The sequence below is a fragment of the Saccopteryx leptura genome, chromosome 12, assembly GCF_036850995.1.
Source record: "Saccopteryx leptura isolate mSacLep1 chromosome 12, mSacLep1_pri_phased_curated, whole genome shotgun sequence".
Classification (NCBI taxonomy): Eukaryota; Metazoa; Chordata; class Mammalia; order Chiroptera; family Emballonuridae; genus Saccopteryx; species Saccopteryx leptura.
Window position 1 is genome coordinate 25,885,698 of NC_089514.1, and position 22,554 is coordinate 25,908,251.

Consider the following 22,554-nt stretch of genomic DNA (forward strand, 5'->3'; position numbering starts at 1 on the left):
GGAAAGATGAATAGTCAGGCAGTTGAGGTCTTCTGCTTCCATAAATCCCAGCAGCTATGCCTAACCAGGTCGTGGAGCAGTGGATAGAGCCTCGAACTGGGAAGCAGAGGACCCAGGTTCAAAACCCCAAGGTTGCCGGCTTGAGCAAGGGCTCATCTGGTTTGAGCAAGGGCTCACCAGATTGAGCCCAAGGTCGCTGGCTCGAGCAAGGGGTCACTCGGTCTGCTGTAGCCCCTCAGTCAAGGCATATATGAGAAATCAATCAATGAACAATTAACGTGCTGCAACGAAGACTTGATGTTTCTCATCTCTCTCCCTGTCTGTCCCTATCTGTCCCTCCATCACAAAAAAAAAAAAAAAAAAAATTCAAGCAGCTATGTTTTGTCATATATTGGGGATCTATGTAAGATGTTTTAAAAATAGGTAACAACCTACATTTTTTAAAAATCTGAAAACCACTGATCAGACACAGAAATCTACCAGGAGAAAAAAACCTCAAATTTGCTAATGATTTTTCCCCCCTTAATTGGCTAGGGAGAGCACATATAGCTAATATTTTTCTCATCATTCTACCAGGAAATAAGTAAATATATATGTGTGTGTATATACATTTGGGGGGACACGGTCACAACTTCAGATCATGCTACTTGATACGAGATTTTTAAAACCATAATTAAAACACTAACTCCATGCTGGAAAATGTATTTTAGTTCAAAACAAGAAGTTTTAAGTTCAATTACAAAAGAAAATCTTTGTGATTGAGCAAGTCTTTTAAAAGCACACATTTGGAGGAAAAAGTCACCAAATGTTTTAGTAAGTTTGGAGGGAGAACGAGGTGGGACACTTCAACTGGGCATTGAAAGAAATAAGATCAGGGAATTAAAGATATGGCCAAATAATTTTCTAGGAAAAGGATTTCAAGTATAAGATTCCAGAGATATTACAGAGGCTGAACAGAAAGGATTCAGCAATGGATTAGAAGCTATGGCCCTGGCCAGTTGGCTCAGTGGATGGACGTCGGCCCTGCGTGTGGATGTCCCAGGTTAAATTCTTGGTCAGGGCACACATGAGAAGCGACCATCTCCTACTCTTCCCCTTCTCTCTTCCTCTCTTGCAGCTAGTGGCTCTATTGGCTCAAGTGCTGGCCTCAGTCGCTGAGGATAGCTTGGTACTCAAGCATAGGTCCCAGATGAGGGTGCTGGTGGATCCTAGTTGGGGTGCATGTGGGAGTCTATCTCCCATCCTCTCATTTAAAAAAAAAATGAAGCTAAGTGGATGAAAGAAAAAGAAATCAGAGATGATGCTAATGTCGAGTTTGGGTAAAGACTGTAAAAATTTGTTTCTTTTTTTTGTTTTGTTTTTTTTCCTACAGAGACAGAGAGAGGGACAGACAGGAAGGGAGAGAGATGAGAAGCATCAATTCTTCATTGCAGCACCTTAGTTGTTCATTGATTGCTTTCTCATATGTCCCTGTCTGGGGGGTACAGCAGAGCCAGTGACCCTTGCTCAAGCCAGCGACCTCTGTTCTCAATCAAGCCAATGACCAATGAGGTCATGTCTATGATCCCACGCTCAAACCAGATGAGCCTGCGCTCAAGCCAGCGACCTTGGGATTTTGAACCTGGGTCCTCTGTGTCCCAGTCCGACACTCTATCCACTGCCCCACAGCCTGGTCAGGTGTAAGAACTTAAATGCTTAAAGCTAAAGGACTTTCAATATCTACACTTATTTATGTAAGGAGAATTTCAAAAGCATAACCAAGACACTTGACTGATAAAAATTTTATTTTTCATGCTAAAATTTTTACAAATTTTATTGTGTTATACACAATTACAAGAGTTAACAGTTACAGGTGAATTAAAAAAAATAGCATTTGGAGCACTCCTATTCATTTTACTATCATAAGCATGTTTTGTTACATGAACAGCAACAAGTTATAATTACAGAACTGATCAAGTTGGAAATTTAGTAAGTGTGTTACAATGGAGGCTTATACAAAATATAAACAAAGAGTAAGTGTCTAAACATAGTCTCCTATTCTATATTATTCTTTATTCCACAATTACAATCATGGGTTAGAATCTACCCAGTAATGCCATCATTCAAATATCTGACCATGCAAAAGTCAAGTCAGTAAGCATTTCAAATCATTCTCCAAAATCTTATTTAATTTAGTTTTACAAGAAAATATAAGACACAACAAACACGGCATGGCTTGCTGACACTTTGTCTAAAACAAACCATTATATAATGAAATTATGCACGTTTTGCCAGTTAGCATATGTTCCATGTCACACAATAATTAAAAGATGAATAGTATTTAAACAGCACTTAGAACCACCCAACTACAGCTGATTCCGTAATGCCCAGACTTCTAGTTGCTAAAATTCTGGGGGAAGTGAAACAATTTGAACTGTAACAGTCTACATGGTAGTAATATTACCTCTTGGCCATTGGCCCAATACTAATCCTTTCTGATTTTTAGTATACAAAATATGCTGAAAACATCTCTCTTAAACACATTTCATTTAATGTAATTAAACAGAAGGCAATAGTTTCCTTCTAGAAGAGTTAGAGTTAGCTATGAAAAACTTGATATGTTTGCTAAATTAACTTATGAAATATTTTTAGGTGCAATAGACCATAGTGTATTTTTTAAAATTAGAGCCTATGCTAAACACATGTAAAAAGAATTACAAACATAATCAACCATATTAGTTAAAAAAACTGAAAATTACTATTTCTCCCCAATAGTATCTTTATAAATATATTGCTTGCTTTCTTCTAAATTATGGATAAATTTCAAAGATCCACTGTGAAATTTATATTCTAAGCACAAAAATACACAACTTTAGTTCTAATCTCAAATTTCACTGACAAGTGAAATTTTTTACTTGAAATAAGTGGATCTGGGATATAGAAGTGAAATTTTTGATCAAAGCACATTGTAAATATATTTTTTTCATGTAAAAATAAAAAATTTAAATAATGTTTAACAGTCTTTTTACCCTAACTTCTCAAACACATTTTTCTTAAAATAGTTTAAGATAAACATCTCATTTAAAATATGATTTTACAAAATAAATCAATTATTCTTAGATGTATTTGAGCCAAGTATTTGCTGCTTCCAGATGTGATGAGCTAAATATCATGACATTATGGTAAGCAGTCTTTGGCTTACAACCGAATAAACTTGAAATTCAATTTATACTGCTTGATGAGGAAGCCGATATATATTTATAAATTTAAATTATTTATAAATTTTAAAATTTACAAATTTAAAATTTATATATGAATAAATTAATTTATTTTCCATCTTTTAAAAGAAAACATCCTAACAGATAAGTATGAACATTTTAAAAATCAATGATAAACATTTTCAATATACCAAAGACCTACAAAATAACAAAGTATCCTAATATTTCTGAAAACAGTTGATCCTTGAGCGACATGGGTTTGAACTGCAGGGGCCAATTTATACACAATTGACCAGTGCAATTTAAACTCACATTGTTTAAGGATCGAGTCTATGGTTGGAAATCCCCATGTGCAGGTGGCCTGCTATATTTATCTGCTAATCATCTTCTGTGTGGGAGGTCTATACCCCTTATTCTCCCCTCAGTATTCAAGGATCAAACACCTCAATGTCTTATATATAAAGTACAAAAACCAATATAGTAACCATTTTACAAATAAAACACTTTCAAAGGCCAGAAAGAAAATGTGTTAATTGTAAGAGCAATCATGCTTGACTGAACAGACTGGTTGTGTAACTTGAATCTGCCATTGACAATCTCAACCACATTTCTTAACTTCACTGAAATTCAATATTCTCAGATATAAAATGGGAGGCAACAACCTAATTGGGCTCTTCTGAGGAGTAACATAAAAGGTTAATACAGTATGTGACACAGTAAGTAAGCAAAAAATATTAGCTATAATAGAGTGCCTTACTTTGGGGTCAAGTACCTAACCAACTATTTTCTTAAATAAGATGTAATCATTATATAAAAATTGTTTAAGAACTTTCCAAAAAAATAGCATGGGAGCTGGGGAAGTGCCTCCAATGAAATATCCAGAATTATATATATTTGAAGTCTAGTTTGCTTTTATTGTGTTTTGGCAGTCACTTCCCATGTACTGTAACACCACAGTTATTCAAAACTACAATTCGGAAAATCTGAAGCGAATTCTATATTTTTAGAGAAAATAACTCATTGGTCTAAACAAACAAAAAGGGTATAGAAAATCGGTACACAAATAAAACAAGTTATTTACATGTTATGTACTATATAATAACCATATTAGCAACTTATCTGGTATCGAGTTTTTCATATTGGTTATTATTTTAAGTCTAAAAAAATCTCTATTATTTATAAAGTCTATTCTGATGACGTATCAGTCATATCTTTATTAGAATGATCAAGGAGTACTAAATTTTACAGAGATGTTAAGCTATAGCTTATGCTCCAAAATGTTTTACTAGAGTTTGTTTCCCATTTAAAACATTTTAGGTAACTTAAAAGTTAGCCAAATCACAGTCCATCAATATTATTTTGATTGTCACTATTAAGTAGGTGAACAGTTTCTCTAATTTTTGATCATACTAATCTGAGTCAACAGGGCTTTCCAATGCATATTTTAAATGCTAGAGCACAGATATGGGAGACAGAAAAACCAGGTCTGCCCTAAACCATTTGCTAAATATGTACACTTCAGCAAGTCTCTCAACTTCTCCAGGCATTCCCTCCTCTTCTGAAAGACGAGACGAGGGTCCTACCATTTGTCTCACTCACAGGGCTATGGGAAATCATGTAAGAAAAACATGTGAAAGTATGCTGAAAAGGACACAGCACTGTATACCTGGACTGTCAACACACAGAGGCTTGTTACAGTATTATACTTGGCTAGAATGAGCAGTCTATTCAAGGTGTAATTTAAGAGAAAGTTACTCTTGGAAGTATCAGGAAAAAATTGTAACATCTTCACCATGTCCCTCGGATTATGTCTGAGAGCAGTTTTAAAAAATGCACTGGTACCTATCCCATCACCATGTAAGAAATTACATTGGACTATGACCTAAGAGATGGATGATCCTCGTTCTTTGCAGATTTTTTAAAATGGCTGTAATTCAGCTTTAACTGAATGTGCTTCTGTAGTTTTATTAACTTATAGCCTACTCTAGGCTATAAATTACAGTTTTAAGCTTATTCTGTTACTTAACCCTCTCTGAAAGTAGTCATAGGTGATCCTTATTTCTCTGCTTCTGTTTTTTTTACTTATTTTAAATTCTAGTGTGTTTTTTACTTGAACTCACAGAGAGTAGGTATAATTTTAATTTAGAAATTGAAGATGATATTCAAAACTAATCACTAAAAGTGTCCTCTCACTTTCCTGACTCTTCAGTAAGTACTGTGAATGTACTCTAAGAATATTAGAACCACAAATAGAAAAATCTACATCCTTTACACTATATAATTTTCCAAGGTCTTTAAAAGATACAAAGCAAGAAAATAAATCGGGACTGCTTTTGTAGAAGACATATCTGAAGGATGAGTCTGAAGAAATGAATGTGATATTAGAGGAAACAGGACATGAGGACAAGGTGGGAACAAAACGAAACTGGTAAAATTTTGTAAAACATTATTTGGTGTTAACACATAATCACTGAAATGCTATTATCTCTAGTTCTAAAGAGAAACTAGACAGGTGATTTGTCAGGGATGTAGGAACAGATTGGGAAGCCCTGATACAGATGATTGTTAAAGATACAGGAGTAGAAATTTTGAGGCAAAAGAGGGTCTAAATAACACTTATTAAAAGCTGCCAAAACATAGAGGACGGGGTGAAATGAAATGAGAATCATTTGAAAACACAAGTAGAATCCATACGCTAGAGCTAGAGGATTGTGCAGTTTCAAGGGGAAGGGAAGTAGTTAAAAAAGAAGGAAAAAAAATTAAAATTAGGATTTGGTTTGACTAGAAAGTCGTAACAAATGTAAAGGGTGATTTTTAGTTTAGCAGTAAGAATGGATGAATCAGCAGTGAAATAAAGGAAGACGAAATAGCTTAAAAAATAAAGTCAGTGCATTCCACCTATTTTAATGTTCACCCAGGAAAACTTGGAGAAAATGATATGGAAATACAGGGGAGACCTGAGTGTGTTTAAGGGCAGAAAGGAGGGCTTCATAGTAATTAAATAATGATTATTAACAATTAATCTAAATAAATGAATACAGCTTATGTTTTAGAATTGCGAGTCAGACTGATAGAGACATTTTGACCTAAGTTAGGCACTTGGGGTTTGGGCAGGGGACCTGACTTCTGTTACTAGGGAGCTGGTCCCCTACTGACAACCCCAGCCCCACCTTCTGGTATCATAGTCAGCCCCTACACTCAGTGGTATGTTACTTAAAAGGTACTTAGGTCTTAATATGTGAAAAAGCAAAAAGTCCAATTGGTAAATAGAACTGAAAGTATAAAACCAGGAAGTAAGTTGGTCATTTAGGGGGGAGGCATTCAGGGTAACCCTAGAATCTATGTAAACACAATTAATTAAATAAAAAAAATTAGTTGGTCATTTATAGTTGAAAACAATTTTAAATAAATTCCAAACCAAAAGAAAATAAACTTTAAAAATGTAATTGCTAGCGTGCGGAGGACCCGGGTTCGAATCCCGGCCAGGGCACACAGAAGCGCCCATTTGCTTCTCCACCCCTCCGCCGCGCCTTCCTCTCTGTCTCTCTCTTCCCCTCCCGCAGCCAAGGCTCCATTGGAGCAAAGATGGCCCGGGCGCTGGGGATAGCTCTGTAGCCTCTGCCTCAGGCGCTAGAGTGGCTCTGGTTGCAACATGGCGACGCCCAGGATGGGCAGAGCATCGCCCCCTGGTGGGCAGAGCGTCACCCCATGGTGGGCGTGCCGGGTGGATCCCAGTCGGGCGCATGTGGGAGTCTGTCTGACTGTTTCTCCGTTTCCAGCTTCAGAAAAAAATGGGAAAAAAAAAATGTAATTGCTAGAGGCATGATATCCATGTGACGTACAAAGTAATTAAATTTTTAAAAGTGTAACATAGGTTTTATTTTGATATAGCCACCATCATTTAATGACAAGATTTCTCGGATAATTTCAACCAAAGAAATAATTTCCACCTCTAAAGCACGAAAAAAATTGATGAGTTGGGTACCTAACAGTTGTGAAAAGTGTCTTCACGGTTTTTAGTATGAAAAGCAACATTAAAAAAGAAGCGGAGCATCAAAATATTTTATTCCAAATCTACTGTTTGCCTGATCTAATGTGTAAATGGAAACATATGCACATTCTGTAGGTTCCTAAAATTCATTTCCTGCTTTATTTTTAGGAGCAACTTACTTTAGTTTGAATCTGTATCACTTTATTTGACATTTAGTAAAGCTATATAAAAGCCATGCACAGTTTATTTACAATATTGTACATTAACTATGTTTGAAGATTTACACAAAATTTCACAAAGCTGTAAGTAAAGTGGAAAGACATGTGAAACACATTATTTTTAGAGACTTTAAAAATTTTAGGTACAGAATTTCGCAAAGATTATTTTGGTTTATAAGGGTTATTCAAGTTCTGGCTTAAAATAACATGGACAAAAAAATGCAAATTAGTAAAATTCCATAAAACAAAAAACTAAAAATGTTGAGAGAAAAGATAAAATACCTTGTATTTGAAATACTCTCCTGTACCAATGGAAATTTATAAAACAGGAAAAAAGTTTATTCCTTCGAAGTCTTTCATAAAGAAAAGGCTATCAATAATAGTCTATAAAAACACTCAGAAATAAAGTTTCTCAAATTATGTTCATTGCCAAACTTATGTTTTCAGTACTGACTGGATCTGTGAATTTTAAATACTTATTGTCCTGTAGGGGAAGTCTCAGATTTTCCCCACTGGGGAGCAGGGCTGGAGGATGGGGGGAGAAGAAAGCCAATTAGTAAATTTAGATTCAAGTAAAGGTCCTGGTACAAATATGAACAGAGTGGAGGAACTTGCAAGTCCACAAACTTTTAGCTGTATTCTTAAAATCAGAGTGAAACTTGACGTCTGTCCAATGTAAGGTCTCCTGTCAGGAAGTAAGTACCTCAGCCTTCAGAGTCTACCAAGTATCAACAGGCATTTCCTCTCCCGCTGCACGCCTGGCGGGCTTCACTGCTGTGGCTGCAGCACGTTCAGATACTCAGACTGCCACAGCTGGTAAGTCGTGTTCCGTCCACAGTCCACATACTGGTACTTCTCCTGGGAGATCTGTTCAGGGTGCCCAAAGTATGTTGTTGTCACAGTGACTCTAAAAAGAAAATAAATGGGCAGAAACTTTGAATAGTTACATATAAAAAAGTTTACTCAAGTGAGAATACTTTTGTACATCAAAATTCTCTCCAGAGAGAGATTATTTCACATTCTGCACATGATTTTCTTGGGGAATATTTTCTCAACAGACAACAGAAATGCTGGCTGAGCAAGCCTATGGAAATAGCTATTTACAACAAATAAAAATTTTTCAAAACCACCAGTTTTTAGTTAAAAATACACATATAAGTTCATTACACCATTAAAAATCATACAGTTCTCATCATAGGAAAAAGGTGACCCAAATGTTAGCTAATGGTGAAAATAACAAATCTGTAACCTACAATGTTTTGAACCGCTTAGGATAACACCCAATTTACAAACCAATTACATGCTTCTCCTCACTGATGCCAATCATCACTGACCACAGCAGCCGGGAACTGAATGTGGATGTGGAGTTCAGCCCTTCTACCCGGCCCCTGCCAATTTCCCGAGTTGCGACGGGTCCAGGTTCACTCCTCAGCAGCCATGGGATCCTGGCCTACTTCTTGAGCTCCCAGTACCTCATTTGTAAAGTGGGCTAATACTTATTCAACATCAGAGCACTCCTTTAAGACTTCAAACCCAACTGAGACGGCACTGTAAAAATGCTGTGAATGCTCTAAGCCAATGTTATAAATCTGAAGTTTAAACAAACATTTCTTTCAAAAAAAAATTCATACTCACTGCATCATGAGTACTATGTTATGCACTTTGATGAATATCAGTGTACAGAAATCACTGTTAAAGAGAAAACAATGTGAATAAATGACTCCTGTGACTATAAATTTACAAGTTTAATTTTAACTCTTCCTATGTTAAAGCTAATGAATACTATTAAGACATAAGAAATAAACATTATTGGTGGAGCATTTTCTCTAACTCAAATAATGATTAATATTTTCATGAGTCCTTATTCTAAAAGCAAATATGCTTTCCTACCACAGCAGCTATGGATAGTTTTAACATGGACTGCTATTTAGTTCTACTTTCTGTTCACCTTTCAAAATTTTACTAATCAGTTTGTTACTCAGAAATTCTCTATCAGGCTGATATCAAATGATGATGGAAAGTTATCACTGTTTACCTTAACAAAAGTTAATTACCATGTATAACCAACTTAAAAGCTTTAGAACTTCAAACCATAGAGTATTATACATTATTAGGATGATTAATCTTCCTATTATTATAAGACAAAGAATAGAATATATGAGAATATAGTTCTCTCAGCATAGTAAACAAAAAGTGGCATGGTATACATGATCCTAATTCTGAAAAATAAAAATTTATGTGTATAGATGTCTTATGTAAATGTCATATACGGTGAAAACGGAGAACAGAAATGAGCAGAAGCCAGAAGGAATATTCCAAAATGTAGTCTTCTGACTGCTAAGATTATGGGAGATTAAATATGCATATATTTAATTCTTCATACTTTGTAATTTAATGAGAAAATTATTAAAAATCAGAACTTACTACATATAACTCATTTCCTCTGCTATGATAGTAGGTACTGTGTAATCAATCTGAAAGAAAGAAAATGAAAATAAACAGAGAATAGAATCGATAATCAAGTATTTCAGATACAGTTCACAACTTCAAAGAGTACAGAATTCTCCCCCTTTATAAGTCTGATGCTAAGACTTTTTCTTACACATTCATGGGATACATTTCAAAGTCAAGTTTTTGAGAAAACTCCACCTCCCTCAAGTTAGTATGATAAAATTGAGACTCACTGAACTTTTCCAAAATAGTTCATGCCTGAAGCATACCTGTTTCATATCCAGGGGTCCAATATTCGTTATGTTGTTTAAGCGTGCCTTTCCAATAACTGTTTTTGAAAACTGAACTTGTGCAGTGATGTTTTCAACTTCAATAGAATAATAATTATTGTTTGTTATATTTAATGTGTTCTGCAAAATAAAGGAAGTAATAAATGTATAAGTTATGTGAAAATAAACGAAACAAATATGTAATCAAACTAATAAAAAATGGTATTCGTTGTGGGCATGCTTCATTATTAGAAGAAATAAAAGTTTTAACCAAAATGTCAAAGAAGAGGCTACGGGGGGACCAATGGTGATGAGAAGAGACTTGACTAGGGCGGGGAACACACAGTGCCACGTACAGATGACCTATCACAGAACTGTTCACCTGAAACCTATATAATTTTATTAACCAATGTCACTCCAATGTACATATTTGTGGCCTTAGCAAAATAATTCAATAAAAATATTTTTTTAATTTCATGATATAAATGTTTACTAAATGTTAATATTGTAAGCTATTTCTTACTCTAATGAATACAAAGATGGGCATATAAAATTTTAAACAACACCTTAAATAAATTTTATTGTTTAAAAAAAACTGGTATTTTAACTTATACACATATAGAAATATCTACCACGTCACTATGGAGAAGAAATGGAATAGATTCAAGTCTGGTTGGCAGGAAAGAAATGCAGGTGAATCACTTTTATACTTAGGTAACAGCTGGGCCCAACTTCTCCAATTCTAACTCATGATTATCTCAAGTTCAGAATCAAATGTTAAACAAGGCCCTGGTCGGCTGGCTCAGTGGTAGAGCGTGAGCCTTGTGTGTGAGCCTGGGTTTGATTTCTGGACAGGGCACACAGGAGTAGCACCCATCTGCTTCTCCACTCCTCCCCCTCTCCTTTCTCTCACGCACTCTCTCTCTCTCTTTCTCCCTCCCCCTCCCGCAGCCATGGCTCCAGCGCATCAGCTCCAGATGCTGAGGATGGCTCCCTGGAGCCTCTACCTCAGGCACTAAAAATAGCTCAGTTGCAAGCATGGCCCAGATGGGCAGAGCATTGGTCCCAAACAGGGGTTGCTTGGTGGATCCTGGTCAGGGTGCATGTGGAAGTCTGCCTATCTCCCCTCCTCTCTCTTGAAAAAGAAGGGAAAAAAAGTAAACAGATTGTAAATATATATATTTTTTGCTAGCAATTGTTTAATTAATCTTCCCCCCTAAAGGCATCTTCAAATGCCAAATGATTCTGTATATACAGTTGCTAGTACTTATTATTCGCCACCAAAAATGACAAACAAGGTCAATACAGCAGATATATCAGAGAGCAAACTAACCAGTGTCACATTTAATATTCTCAACAGGGGCAAACGTGCTGCTTAACATCATAAGGAAATGAAGTATTTTTAATATAAGTTTTTACTTACTGTGATATTTAAGTATATTGTACGTTTTTGAACATCATAACTGACGTATGCTGATTTTACGCCAATGTATTTCACGTCAATAGAGCGAGGGAAAAGGAAAAACACAGCCAATCCGGAAATCAGCAGACAGACAAACACAGAAGCCATCACATACAGTTTTCTAAAAAGAAAATGGAGTGCATCAAAAATTATATAATGAAACATTTAGAATATTTTCAGCTTGAATTTTCCCCCTATAAGAAGTACTTTATCAACTTTTTACATTATAAAAGTATTGAGTAGGGTTGGGTCTCTTAAGTGGTAAAATGGTCTCCTTAAAAGATTTTCTTAACTGGATACTGGGATTTCAGTTATAGGTAGAACATTACTGCAATGATTTCCAAACTGGGCTGCACATTAACATCAAAATAGGGCACTTTAAAAATACATAGATCCCAAGACTCCTTCCTGAATTCACTGAAGCAGAATTATCACATGTGAATTTTACAATCATGAGTCCCTAAAGTGACTAGTCATCACAACCACCTCTGAAGCTCTTAAAAAAATGACACATCTACATGCCTCATTAATTTCACCCCACATCGTTATACAAGGTGTTAAAAGAAGATGGCCATATGTGTATCCACTTCTATAGTTCTGAGACTGTTTCTCTAGCCTGAGCCTCTTCTCTTCTTTATCTATATTCTCGCCCTGTGAAACTGGGTTCTCCCTCCAGCAGGTTCTCCCTTAGGACATGCCTGTCCTTTTGTAAGAGCTGTTACTGAGTTTCCTCAGGTCTTTGAGGGCTTAGGACAGTCTGGTTTCTTCTGATGTTCTCATGGCCCCTTAGTGGATCTCTGTGGCCTTTTTTGCATTCTCCACGCTTGAGCAAGAGGAGTCCCCCATTTTATCAGGTTATTCTCAGACATATTTGCTGGAAGTCCCGAATGGGACCTCTTCTTTTGAGGTAAGGATTTGCTTTGGGTTTCAGGGGTCTTAGCACTCTGGGGAGCTCTCTAGTTGAGTCCTGTCACAACTCCCACACAGCTGCTCAGCAGGTTAGCTTCTTGTTGTCATGGTTTGAAGACTATTTTTATCCTGTGGCTAATGGGAACATCCTAACACCCATTATTTAAAAAAAATTAACATGTTTCCCTGTGTGTGTTTCCTACTATTTTGGGTTTGCCTGTTTTAATAAACAAATTTGAAAAGATTCAGATACTACGCTGTTTTCAAGACCTTACCCCAACAAAGAATCTTTTTGATGACACAAAGCATATGAAAGAATTACTTAATAACCTGATAGCATTTTTCCTTTTAATAATGTTAACTAGAGTAATTATTATATATATTTGAAAAGAAATACAAAAAAAAAAAAAAAAACGCCCAAAATTTGCCACTCCCATAATCACTTACGTTCTTCTTGGCCTTAATCTCTGATCACTATATGGAATCAATGCCACCAGCTGGTTTTCTTGCCCTAAAAGTTAAAGAAGTTTAAACATTTATTAACATCATTAATTAAAAATACAGTGCCTACTTAACATAGCCTGGATTGGAAAAACCAAAGTGGCTCTCATCTCATTCCTTTAGTTAACTGCTCTAATAATCTTCAAAAATTATCTAGTAGAAGTTGAGTTTTGAAGCCAATAATTGTGTTTTTTATACCTAGATGTTTAGCAACTTTAATATTATAAACAAAGAGAAAGAGTGATTGTTCACTGAAAAAAAAATCTAAAAAGTTCCAACTTTCTAAAAACCTGAATTTATCAGGCTTTCCTTCAACCTTATAACTTTTCATTAAGACTCTGATTTGGTTATCTGGACTAGAACAAAAAACATTGTTTCTTCTGTATCCAGAAACCCTTGTAACTACAGAGGTTCCTACCTCATCCTCCCTAAAAACCAAAACTGACATGCTGTAAGATAATGACCCATCCAGGACTCTTTCTGGATACATCGCTTTTTAACTAAGTTAAGCTAAATCCATATACTTTAATGGATAAATGAATCTTTAAACACCAATTTTCCAATCCATCAGAACCTGGCTCTTTGTATTAACTATATTAAAGCACCATAGTCAGATTCTCCATTAATGCTTTCTATAATGCTTCCATTATTCGTCCCAGATCCCTCAATTCCCCCATTTACACCCCCCCCACACACACATATATTATGTATATTATTTCTCTTTGTGTGTATATACGTATCATATCTTGTTTGGTGGTATTCATTTGGCTAAATTCAATCCTGGTTAAAACCAACCCTTTAGCTATTAGGCCTATATCCACACAATTAAATGTGGATAGAAAAGAAACATACAATTATGCTCACTAGTCTCATTTTACATCATAAATCTCAAGTGACCCTTACTGATGCCAATAATCATATAATATTTCCTTAGTTCACACTCTCAACCTGACATTCTGAGACCACAGTTTCCTAACTTCAACCTCTTTTGAAACCTCCAAGACCTTCCTTCAACACTCACTCGGAATGTGGCAAACAGAAGAGAACTTTCACAAGCTCCACCTCCACGACCACAGGCTCTACCTTCTCTCCTGTTACTAAGAGTAGCCCTCTGTGCTTGTGCACTAGATCTAGTAATTCTCCCGTCTCCTGCATTATCGATGCTTTCTCTGTGTATCATTTCCATTAGCACACAAACATATTATTCACTCCATCTTAAGGAAGTCCCTCTCCTGCCCTCACAGCTCCCTCCAGCTATACCACTTCTCTCCTTTCCGACACAAACTCCCCTGGAAACTGTCTGCCCACTGTATAACTTCCCTCCGCCTATGCTCTCTGGATCCCACTCTACACATGACATACATATTTATGCAGGCTACCAAAACCGTTCTTTAAAGGTCCCTAGTGGTCAATACATCATCAAATCCAATGGTCAGTTCTCAGTCCTCACATTAACTGATCTATCAGTAGCCTCTAACACAGTCCATCACTCTTTCCTCCTTGGTACACAGTCTACATTTATCTTCCAGGACAGCACAGACAGATCTCCTCCTCCTATTCTAGCTGCTCTTTCTCATTGTCTTTGCTAATTCTCTTTCATGTAACTGACCTCAAACTGTAATGTCCCAGGGTTGAATGCCAAGGTTTCTTCACGCTACCTAACGTGGCGATCTTAAAACACACCAGTAAGCCAGGACAAGTGGAATAGGAAAATGAAGTTAAACGGCCAAGCAGCTTCCAGCCTTCCAGTAAATCGCAAAATCCTATCTTCCCTAACCAAGGACACTAGGAATAAATAGTTTACACTTTTCCTCCCCAGCAAGAGGATAAATAGCTTAAATCACTTTACTGAGACAGATAGCAGAAATCCAATAGTACCATTTGCCAACCACATCCAAGGACAGATGAAGTTAGGAAAAGAAATCTCATTTTGGTACTAAAGCAAAAAGCTGATAAATATTCTAATGAGTTCTCCCCTAAACTCTCAGTCTTTAAAACCTTCAAGACAAGGACCCAGCATGCACTCTCCCTCCTGGGAGCATGCCCATGCCTCTCCCTTCCCCCCTTCTTCCCTCATAGGCATGCATCTCCTAAACCAGGGGTCGGGAACCTTTTTGGCTGAGCGAGCCATGAACGCCACATATTTTAAAAGGTAATTCTGTGAGAGCCATACAACGACCCATGTACATTACGCATTATCCAATAAAAATTTGGTGTTGTCCCAGAGGACAGCTGTGATTGGCTCCAGCCACCCGCAACCATGAACATGAGCGGTAGGAAATGAATGGATTGTAATACATAAGAATGTTTTATATTTTTAACGTTATTTTTTTTCTTAAAGATTTGTCTGCAAGCCAGATGTAGCCATCAAAAGAGCCACAGCTGGCTCGCAAGCCATAGGTTCCTGACCCCTGTCCTAAACTCTAGGAACCCCATGAGACTTGCAACCAGGGGAGCAATGGGCAGTGGAGGCTCTCTCCTGTTGTATTTTCTACCCTAAGCCCTTCCTTGTTTCACTGTCCCCAGCTTTAACAAATGTACTCTCAAAATCTCTGGGACTCGTGTTGTGAAATCTTTCCTGCATGACGTCAAGAACCAACACACCACAGGTCTGCCTCAGACAGACGCGCTGCAGGCCCGGTCCCTCCCGGTAACATTCTCACCCATGTCAGCTTGAAGGATCACCCGTGCACTGCTAACTCCAGCATACACCTTGCACTTGAATTCTAGGCTTTCAATGTGATAAGGTGCCAGGAAACGATAAAACTTAGCATTAGCAACAGCATTTTAGAGGAAAAGTCAGGCCTCTTACCCCCTCCTTTCTGTGGAGAAAGGAAAGAGAATGCAGGAGGAAGGGTTTGCAAGGGCAACTGGGTCAGCTAAGTCATAATTTACAGAGCAAAGAAGACAGAACTGATCTGAAAACCCCTTCCTCTTCTCTTTTCTTAAAAGCCTTCAGAACAGAATGTTTATGTACCTTAATTAAGAATTCCTCCACTCTGACTCACCCTCCCATCCTAGAGTCATGAGTGTCCTATACCTCTAGACAAAGGGATCACAAACCCCTCCTTACCCACCCCAATCAGTACGTGATTCTGTCTGTAAAGCAGGTTCAGAACTGCATTGGGCCTACATGATTTGGGATTGTTCCCTGTGTAGCTAGCTGGCTAATAAACTCCTCTTTTGAAATTTTCCTGTAACTTGGGTGTTTTTGTGGAACTTGCTAGTCACTTTCCATTTCTGGAGGCTCCAGTGAGATCCCAGCATTCCGTGTGACTGGGTAGAGACTCCCAGACCGACTGCCTCTCCGGAGGTTGCCCGCCCTGCTGGATCTCTACGAGAGGCGTCCCCTGAGACATTCCAGGGCTCCAGTGTTCCTGTGGGTCTCAGACAACACCCTGGCAGACACCCCCGGTCCCCAGATTCAGCGGAATCCAGGATACAAATTCTGACCTCCAGAGGTAAGTAAAGCAGATCTTTTGCTTTACTATATTCTGGTTTTTTGGGACTAGTCAATCTGGAACTGTTGCTACTGAGAATCGGACACAATCAGACTCAATCAATGGGCTACCAGGGCTAAGACATTGGGGAAGGGTTAACGTGTTCTCAGGGAAGACATCAGTGGGGACTGAGTAAGTCCTGCCTCAGGCTCCCCAAGACACGTGTTGGGCAGATAAAATATATTATGCTCACTTTGTTAAAGATGGCACTGCCCACATGGAAGCCTGTTGCTCAGGTGATATTAATGTGTGTTGGGGGCAGGCAGGATCCTTGTAGCCTGGGGCTTGGTTTTAGGACTAAGCCTTTCCCATCCTTTTTGATGTGGGGCGGTACAATCCAATTATGCCTCAGATAAGTGACTTTGTATCAGAGACTTCCTTATTTTGTATATTGGATTAAAAGGTTTTGATTTCTACACTATAAAATGAGGGCAGAACAGGAGCTTGCTCTCTCTTAGTTCCTGAGATTAGCATTAGAGGAGAGAGCAGAGAGGAGAGCAGAGAAAGGCCACGTGGAGGAGGCCAGGAGAAGCAGCCAAGATGGCGAGTGTTGAGTGAGAAGCCAGTTTGTGCAGAGAGAAGGAAGGAGATGGGGAACAGAGGTGAATAAGTCTGGTGAGCTAGAAACCTTCGATTCTAAAAAACTCGGATAAGTCAGTAGCTTTGTGAGCACTGAATGTGAGTTTTGGAGCCCAGTGTGTGTTTTTACTTGCCTGCCAGGTGCAAGCTAGGAGTAAAGATGATGGTCCATCTGTTTTTGGCTCCGTTGTTTCTTTACCGACTGTCCGAATCCAATGCGACCCAGCATGAGCCAGGTGGCTGTGATAGTGGCCTTAGATACTGGCTTTACAACACGTCTGTTTGTGTTACCTGTCTATGCCGAGATCTCATTCTTTGCTCTTATTGTGTCTGTCTAAAAGCCCCTGAGTGGTTGGTGTCTGAATGGGGATCTCTGGTGCCTGCACCTGAGTTTCCAGTTTGTGGCTTCACCGCTGCTACGAAATGCCTAACCTAAGCTCCCGCAAGGGATGCTGCCAGGCGGGCACCTGAGTAGCCCCTCACGGGGCATCCTCTTTTCTTGTTCATTAAACTGTGTTGAAAAGTCAAGTGTAATGTAAATAGTGAATTGTCTGTCTTGTAGGTTCTCTTTGTTTGTCAGGGAAATCTCTGGTGCAATTTCAATTAGAAATTTCTGGCTTAAAACCAGAAGGCAAAGGTGAAGGGAAATTCGTAAACTCCATATGGTTTAGTGGCCGTCTGCTGGAAGCTGAGGGCAACCTCTTCCATCTCTGGGTCTGACCTGGTCAGGGGTGTATACTGACCGGCCTATACTAAGGAGAGCGGATATCCAAAGGTGGACTCAGAAGATGACGGTTGTCACTTTTGAAAGGTAACTCTGAGAAAACCGTTCTAAAGCTCACAAATTATAAAAAATAGCAAAGCAAAATTCATAGAAATATTATATTGCTTAAAACTAACTGAAGATCTAAGAGAGTTCTGGAGGAAGTATAGAGTACAAACTAGTTTCAGATATCCACAAAGTTTTACCCATTTGGAAGATACCAGATAGGAATGATATTCCTACTACGGGGTCTGCAGATTACTATTCCTAACCTTAACTTTAGGCATCTGTATACTCAACAGGCTCATGCGCCTTGTTAAAATGAGTCAATGATTTGACTCATGATACAAAACCAGTGGCGAACGTGATAAGGTGCCAAGAAACTATAAAACCTAGCATTAGCAACGCCATTTTAAAGAAGAAAAGTCAGGCTTCTTGCCCCCTCCTTTCTGTGGAGAAAGGAAAGAGAATGCAGGAGGAAGGGATTGCAAGGGCAACTGGGTCAGCTAAGTCATAATTTACAGAGCAAAGAAGACAGAACTGATCTGAAAACCCCTTCCTCTTCTCTTTTCTTAAAAGCCTTTAGAAAAGAATGTTTAGATACCTTAATTAAAAATTCCTACACTCTGACTCAACCTCATGAGAGTGTCCTATACCTCTAAACCAGGGGTCCCCAAACTACAGCCCGCAGACCGCATGTGGCCCCCTGAGGCCATTTATCTGCCCCCGCCGCACTTCCAGAAGGGGCACCTCTTTCATTGGTGGTCAGTGAGAGGAGCAAAGTGAGGCGTCGGTCACACACAGTACTACTTCCGTTCTGTTTTTTTTACTTTAAAATAAGATATGTGCAGTGTGAATAAGGCTTTGTTCAGTTTTTTTTTATAGTTTGACGGTCTGAGAGACAGTGACCTGGCCCCCTGTGTAAAAAGTTTGGGGACCCCTGCTCTAGACAAAGGGATCACAAGCCCCTCCTTACCCACCCCAACCAGTAAGTGATTTTGTCTGTAAAAGCAGGCTCAGAATTGCATTGGGCCTACATGATTTGGGATTGTGCCCCGTGTAGCTAGCCGATTAATAAGCCCCTCTTTTGAAATTTTCCTGTAACTTGGGGTGTTTTTGTGGAACTCACTAGTCACTCTACAACACCAATAAGACTGCCTACCGGACATACCCACTCAGGTGGCACATACACATCTCCAAAAATACGTAACTAATTTTGACCTCCCGATCTCTCCCGCCTTAACACACTCAAACCCTTTTTCCATCCTAATAAATAGCTACTCCATTATTCTAGTTGCTCAGACAAAAAGTACCTTTGGAGTTATCCTCGATTTCCTACTATCCACCTCCAGGCTGCCAAAAAAGCCTAGTGGCTGTACCTCAAAAATATATCCCGGTAATGCCCCCCCATACATTAATCACATCAACTAAAATAACCCTTTTATTCTCAGTTACTACCAAAGATAACATTCAAAGGCCAACTCAAATATAAACTTCCCCAATGCAAGGCATTTCTAAAAGATGCTGGGAGACCTTCTCCTGACACTTTGCCCTTCCCTGGGGGCTTATCCAGAATCACATTATCAACACTGACCAAAAGAAAATGAAAGGAGCACAAAGGTACTTTTATTATTTCTATTGTTGCCCCTGCTCCTAAAGTAGCCTAAAGTAGCACATGGGGAGGACACCTTTCTGACCTCTCCTATGATAGGCCACAAACTGGTTTCCCCCCTATTTGACTCATCATCACATATTATCCCTCTACAGTAGTTCCTCTTATGCAAATGCCTGGCATCATTCTTTAAAGGGAAAACAGGGCACATACCCCTAGGAATTCTTCCTGTTCCTTGACAAGTAGGGCAAGTGACACTATCTCTTCCTGTAAATTCCACATACGGAAACTGAGAGACATCTCCATTTCTTCCATCTTCGTTATGGGCTTCATTATTAATCAATCCATTCCTCATGTTTTCAGTGGATGCGACTCCCCCATAAGCATCTTCTTTATTTGAATGCAAAGGCAAATGCGAAAAAGACTTTCCCATGTCTAAAGAAAAAAAAAATAATCTTACAGTAAACTTCAAGAAAAGAATATATACTCAAGAACATTATGGGATATTTACCCCAATCTAATTAATTCAGAAAAACTTCAGAGAATGATCAAACATTCAAACTACTTTGGGGATTAGAATTACATTCAATCAAAGTAATGTCTGAAACAAAGAGCCATTTACTAGAGTCCAAAAGTGTTTTTCTAACAAAATATTATGCAATGATATCATATCAGACTTGTGATGAGGATAGGCTTTCAAACAACATTACAATTTAACAAGTCTACTATTTGGGTTCTCTGAAAAGTAACATGTGGGTTTCACATTTTTAGAATAGAGCAAAACCACATTTTCCCTTAAAACCAATGATCTCTGAAGGCAAACGCTGCTGTGGGCAGATAACAAGTAAATTCAGAGTAGTATTTTTCATCCGTTTAAAATTTATGCTCCTTTGTGAAAAACAAAATTTACAAATCCCTATTACCGTCACATTTCTTGCTTTAAACATTTACAAACACTTGCAACAAAAACAACTCAAAACCCAAATCTTACAGGTTTTTTATTCTGTAATTCAGCAATTGGACAAGTTAAAATAATGAAATTAACAATTCAAAATATTGACTATAATTTAACCATAAAAAAACAAAAATTTAGAACATTAATTTCAAAATTTTAAGATGACCGTATCAAAAAATAACACGGAGAAAATTAAATATAAATTTAAAGCCAAGTTTCTATATGAATTAGTACCTACACAAAAACAATTTCTGCAGGTAGGTAATGCAGTAAGATTGCAGGAAAGTCGTACTTTTAAGAATGAAAAGAACTTTGATATAATCCAATCTGCTGTTATTGAGGGAAAACTAATAAAGAAATAAAGCAAAATTTTAAAATAAAATATTTCTTCTTTCTAAATTTGATCATATACTTTTTATCAGTTCCTAAAAAGAGATTATGGACATTCATACAAAAAGATAAATAATATTTCTTTAAAAAATTGATTTGAATAGGCTAATGATACTCAAAATAATTCAATGTTGAAAAATTTGCTTTTTAAAACTGGCATGCCACACATGTATTGAAGTCACTCAACATAGTGTAAGCAGGTGTTGACTTCACTAAAAAAACACGATTCAACCAGTAGACAAACAAAATTATAGAATGAATAAAGATGCTTATATTCACTATTTTTTTTAAAAAAAAACCTATGCACAAATTGTCCATGTAAGTTCAAAAACATAATTTATGACTTCTAAAAATGCATTATCTTTTAATGACATTAAATCCCAACCAAACCAACACTTGCCAGACACAGGTGGTTCAAGGGTGAATTACTTTCACTGTCCCCACACTAGAATGCCTTCTGGGAAAAAAAGCAGAAAGCAAAACCAGTGACTGTGTCTGGACCTCATCTAACAGTTGCCTGGATCCAGTCTGCCTCTGACAGGTGTTTGTTTCATCAGAGCGATGGACGAGCCCCAGACCTTGTCAGGCACTGGGCATCCCTGCCCTTCCACTACGTAGATTTTCCCCAGAGCACTGATCAACTTAACCTCTTTTATTGCTGGAGGCCGCTTGGTGCACAGAGCGGTTCCAGGCCCCCTTCTCTTCCCTGTGCTCAGTGTTTACTTGTCACCCCCGACACCTCAATCTTTTAATGTACTGACGACCAACATTGATCTCAGACTTCGTATGGGGGGGGGGGGGGGAGTACAGCGCTCCATCCTATTTAAATGGGTCACGATTTTCTGCGATACGACGAAAGCCAGATCCTTTCGTCAGTTACATAAAAGAAAACCAGCACAAAGCCTACTCTGGAAAGGTTAAAATTAAGATGCAAGAAAACTCAAAAATCGCAAACCCCGGGGCCACCTGGCCGCACAGGGTGTGGGGCCTGCAATGGAGCCAGAGCGTCGGGCTGGGACCACAGCCGCAGCCCCCTCGGCAGGAGTCCGGGTCCGGGTAGGAGGTGGCACCACCACCCGGGACACAGCCCCGAGCTCCGCCCCCGCCGCCCGGAGGGCCCAGCTCCCCGGCGGCCTCCGCTGCCCCCGCTCGGCTGGCCCCGGGCGCGCGTCCTCGGCCCGCTCCGGAAGGGGCCGTGGGGGCTGCGCGGCCGGGGTCGCTCACCGGTACGCGGGGCGCTGGGCAGTCCCGAGATGCTCCGGCGCGGACAGGCCTGAGGACAGGGTCACGGAGTCCGCAGTCCCGGGCGCTGGGGCTGGAGTGACCCGCCTGCTGCAGGGTCGCCGCGGCGTCAGGGGGGAGGGGCAGCGCAATGATGGAATCGGCTGACTCCCGACCCGACTCCCACCTGCCGCCTCGCGCCTGCGCAGAGCGCTCTCGTAGGAGGAGTGGACCAGGGGCGTTCCCCGCGCATGCGCCCACCCTCCGCCGTCCTAAGACGCGGAAGTGTAGCTTCTGTGACTGCGCTCTCGTAGTTGGTACTTGGGTTTCCCAAGACTTAAAGGTAAAAATTGGCCGTCGTCCCCTTGGCAGATTTAAAACTAATAGTAGACTCTTCCGGCCGCGAGCCCCCGATAATGCCATTTTATTTTGCGAAGGGGAAGAGTGTGCGCTCTGTGCCTTCGCCCTCAGCCGAGCGGCCGTCTCGCCCTCGCCCTGCCAGTCATCCCCGACTCGCAGCGCTGGGAGGCGGCCTA

At 39.2% G+C, this 22,554-nt stretch overlaps 1 protein-coding gene across 1 annotated transcript; it reads right to left on the minus strand.

Annotated features, from left to right (window-relative positions):
• Positions 1–1,766: 1,766 nt before the first annotated feature.
• Positions 1,767–22,240, minus strand: TMEM106B (transmembrane protein 106B). Its single transcript, XM_066354237.1, has 8 exons — positions 22,022–22,240; positions 19,666–19,887; positions 12,945–13,008; positions 11,550–11,709; positions 10,127–10,267; positions 9,831–9,880; positions 9,042–9,095; positions 1,767–8,313 (listed from the first exon to the last, which is right to left on the minus strand). Exons 2-8 carry the CDS (start codon positions 19,883–19,885, stop codon positions 8,175–8,177), a joined length of 828 nt encoding a protein of 275 aa, XP_066210334.1. The 5' UTR covers positions 19,886–19,887; positions 22,022–22,240; the 3' UTR covers positions 1,767–8,174.
• Positions 22,241–22,554: the final 314 nt, after the last annotated feature.

Excerpts from the sequence above, each read along its gene's own strand:
- TMEM106B (XM_066354237.1), bottom strand. The coding sequence starts at position 19,885 with ATGGGAAAGTCTTTTTCGCATTTGCCTTTGCATTCAAATAAAGAAGAT. Across the intron at positions 10,268-11,549 it reads CAATATACTTAAATATCACA|AACACATTAAATATAACAAA; the intron begins GTAAGTAAAAAC and ends TTTATTTTGCAG. Across the intron at positions 8,314-9,041 it reads AACATAGTACTCATGATGCA|AGTCACTGTGACAACAACAT; the intron begins GTGAGTATGAAT and ends TTTTCTTTTTAG.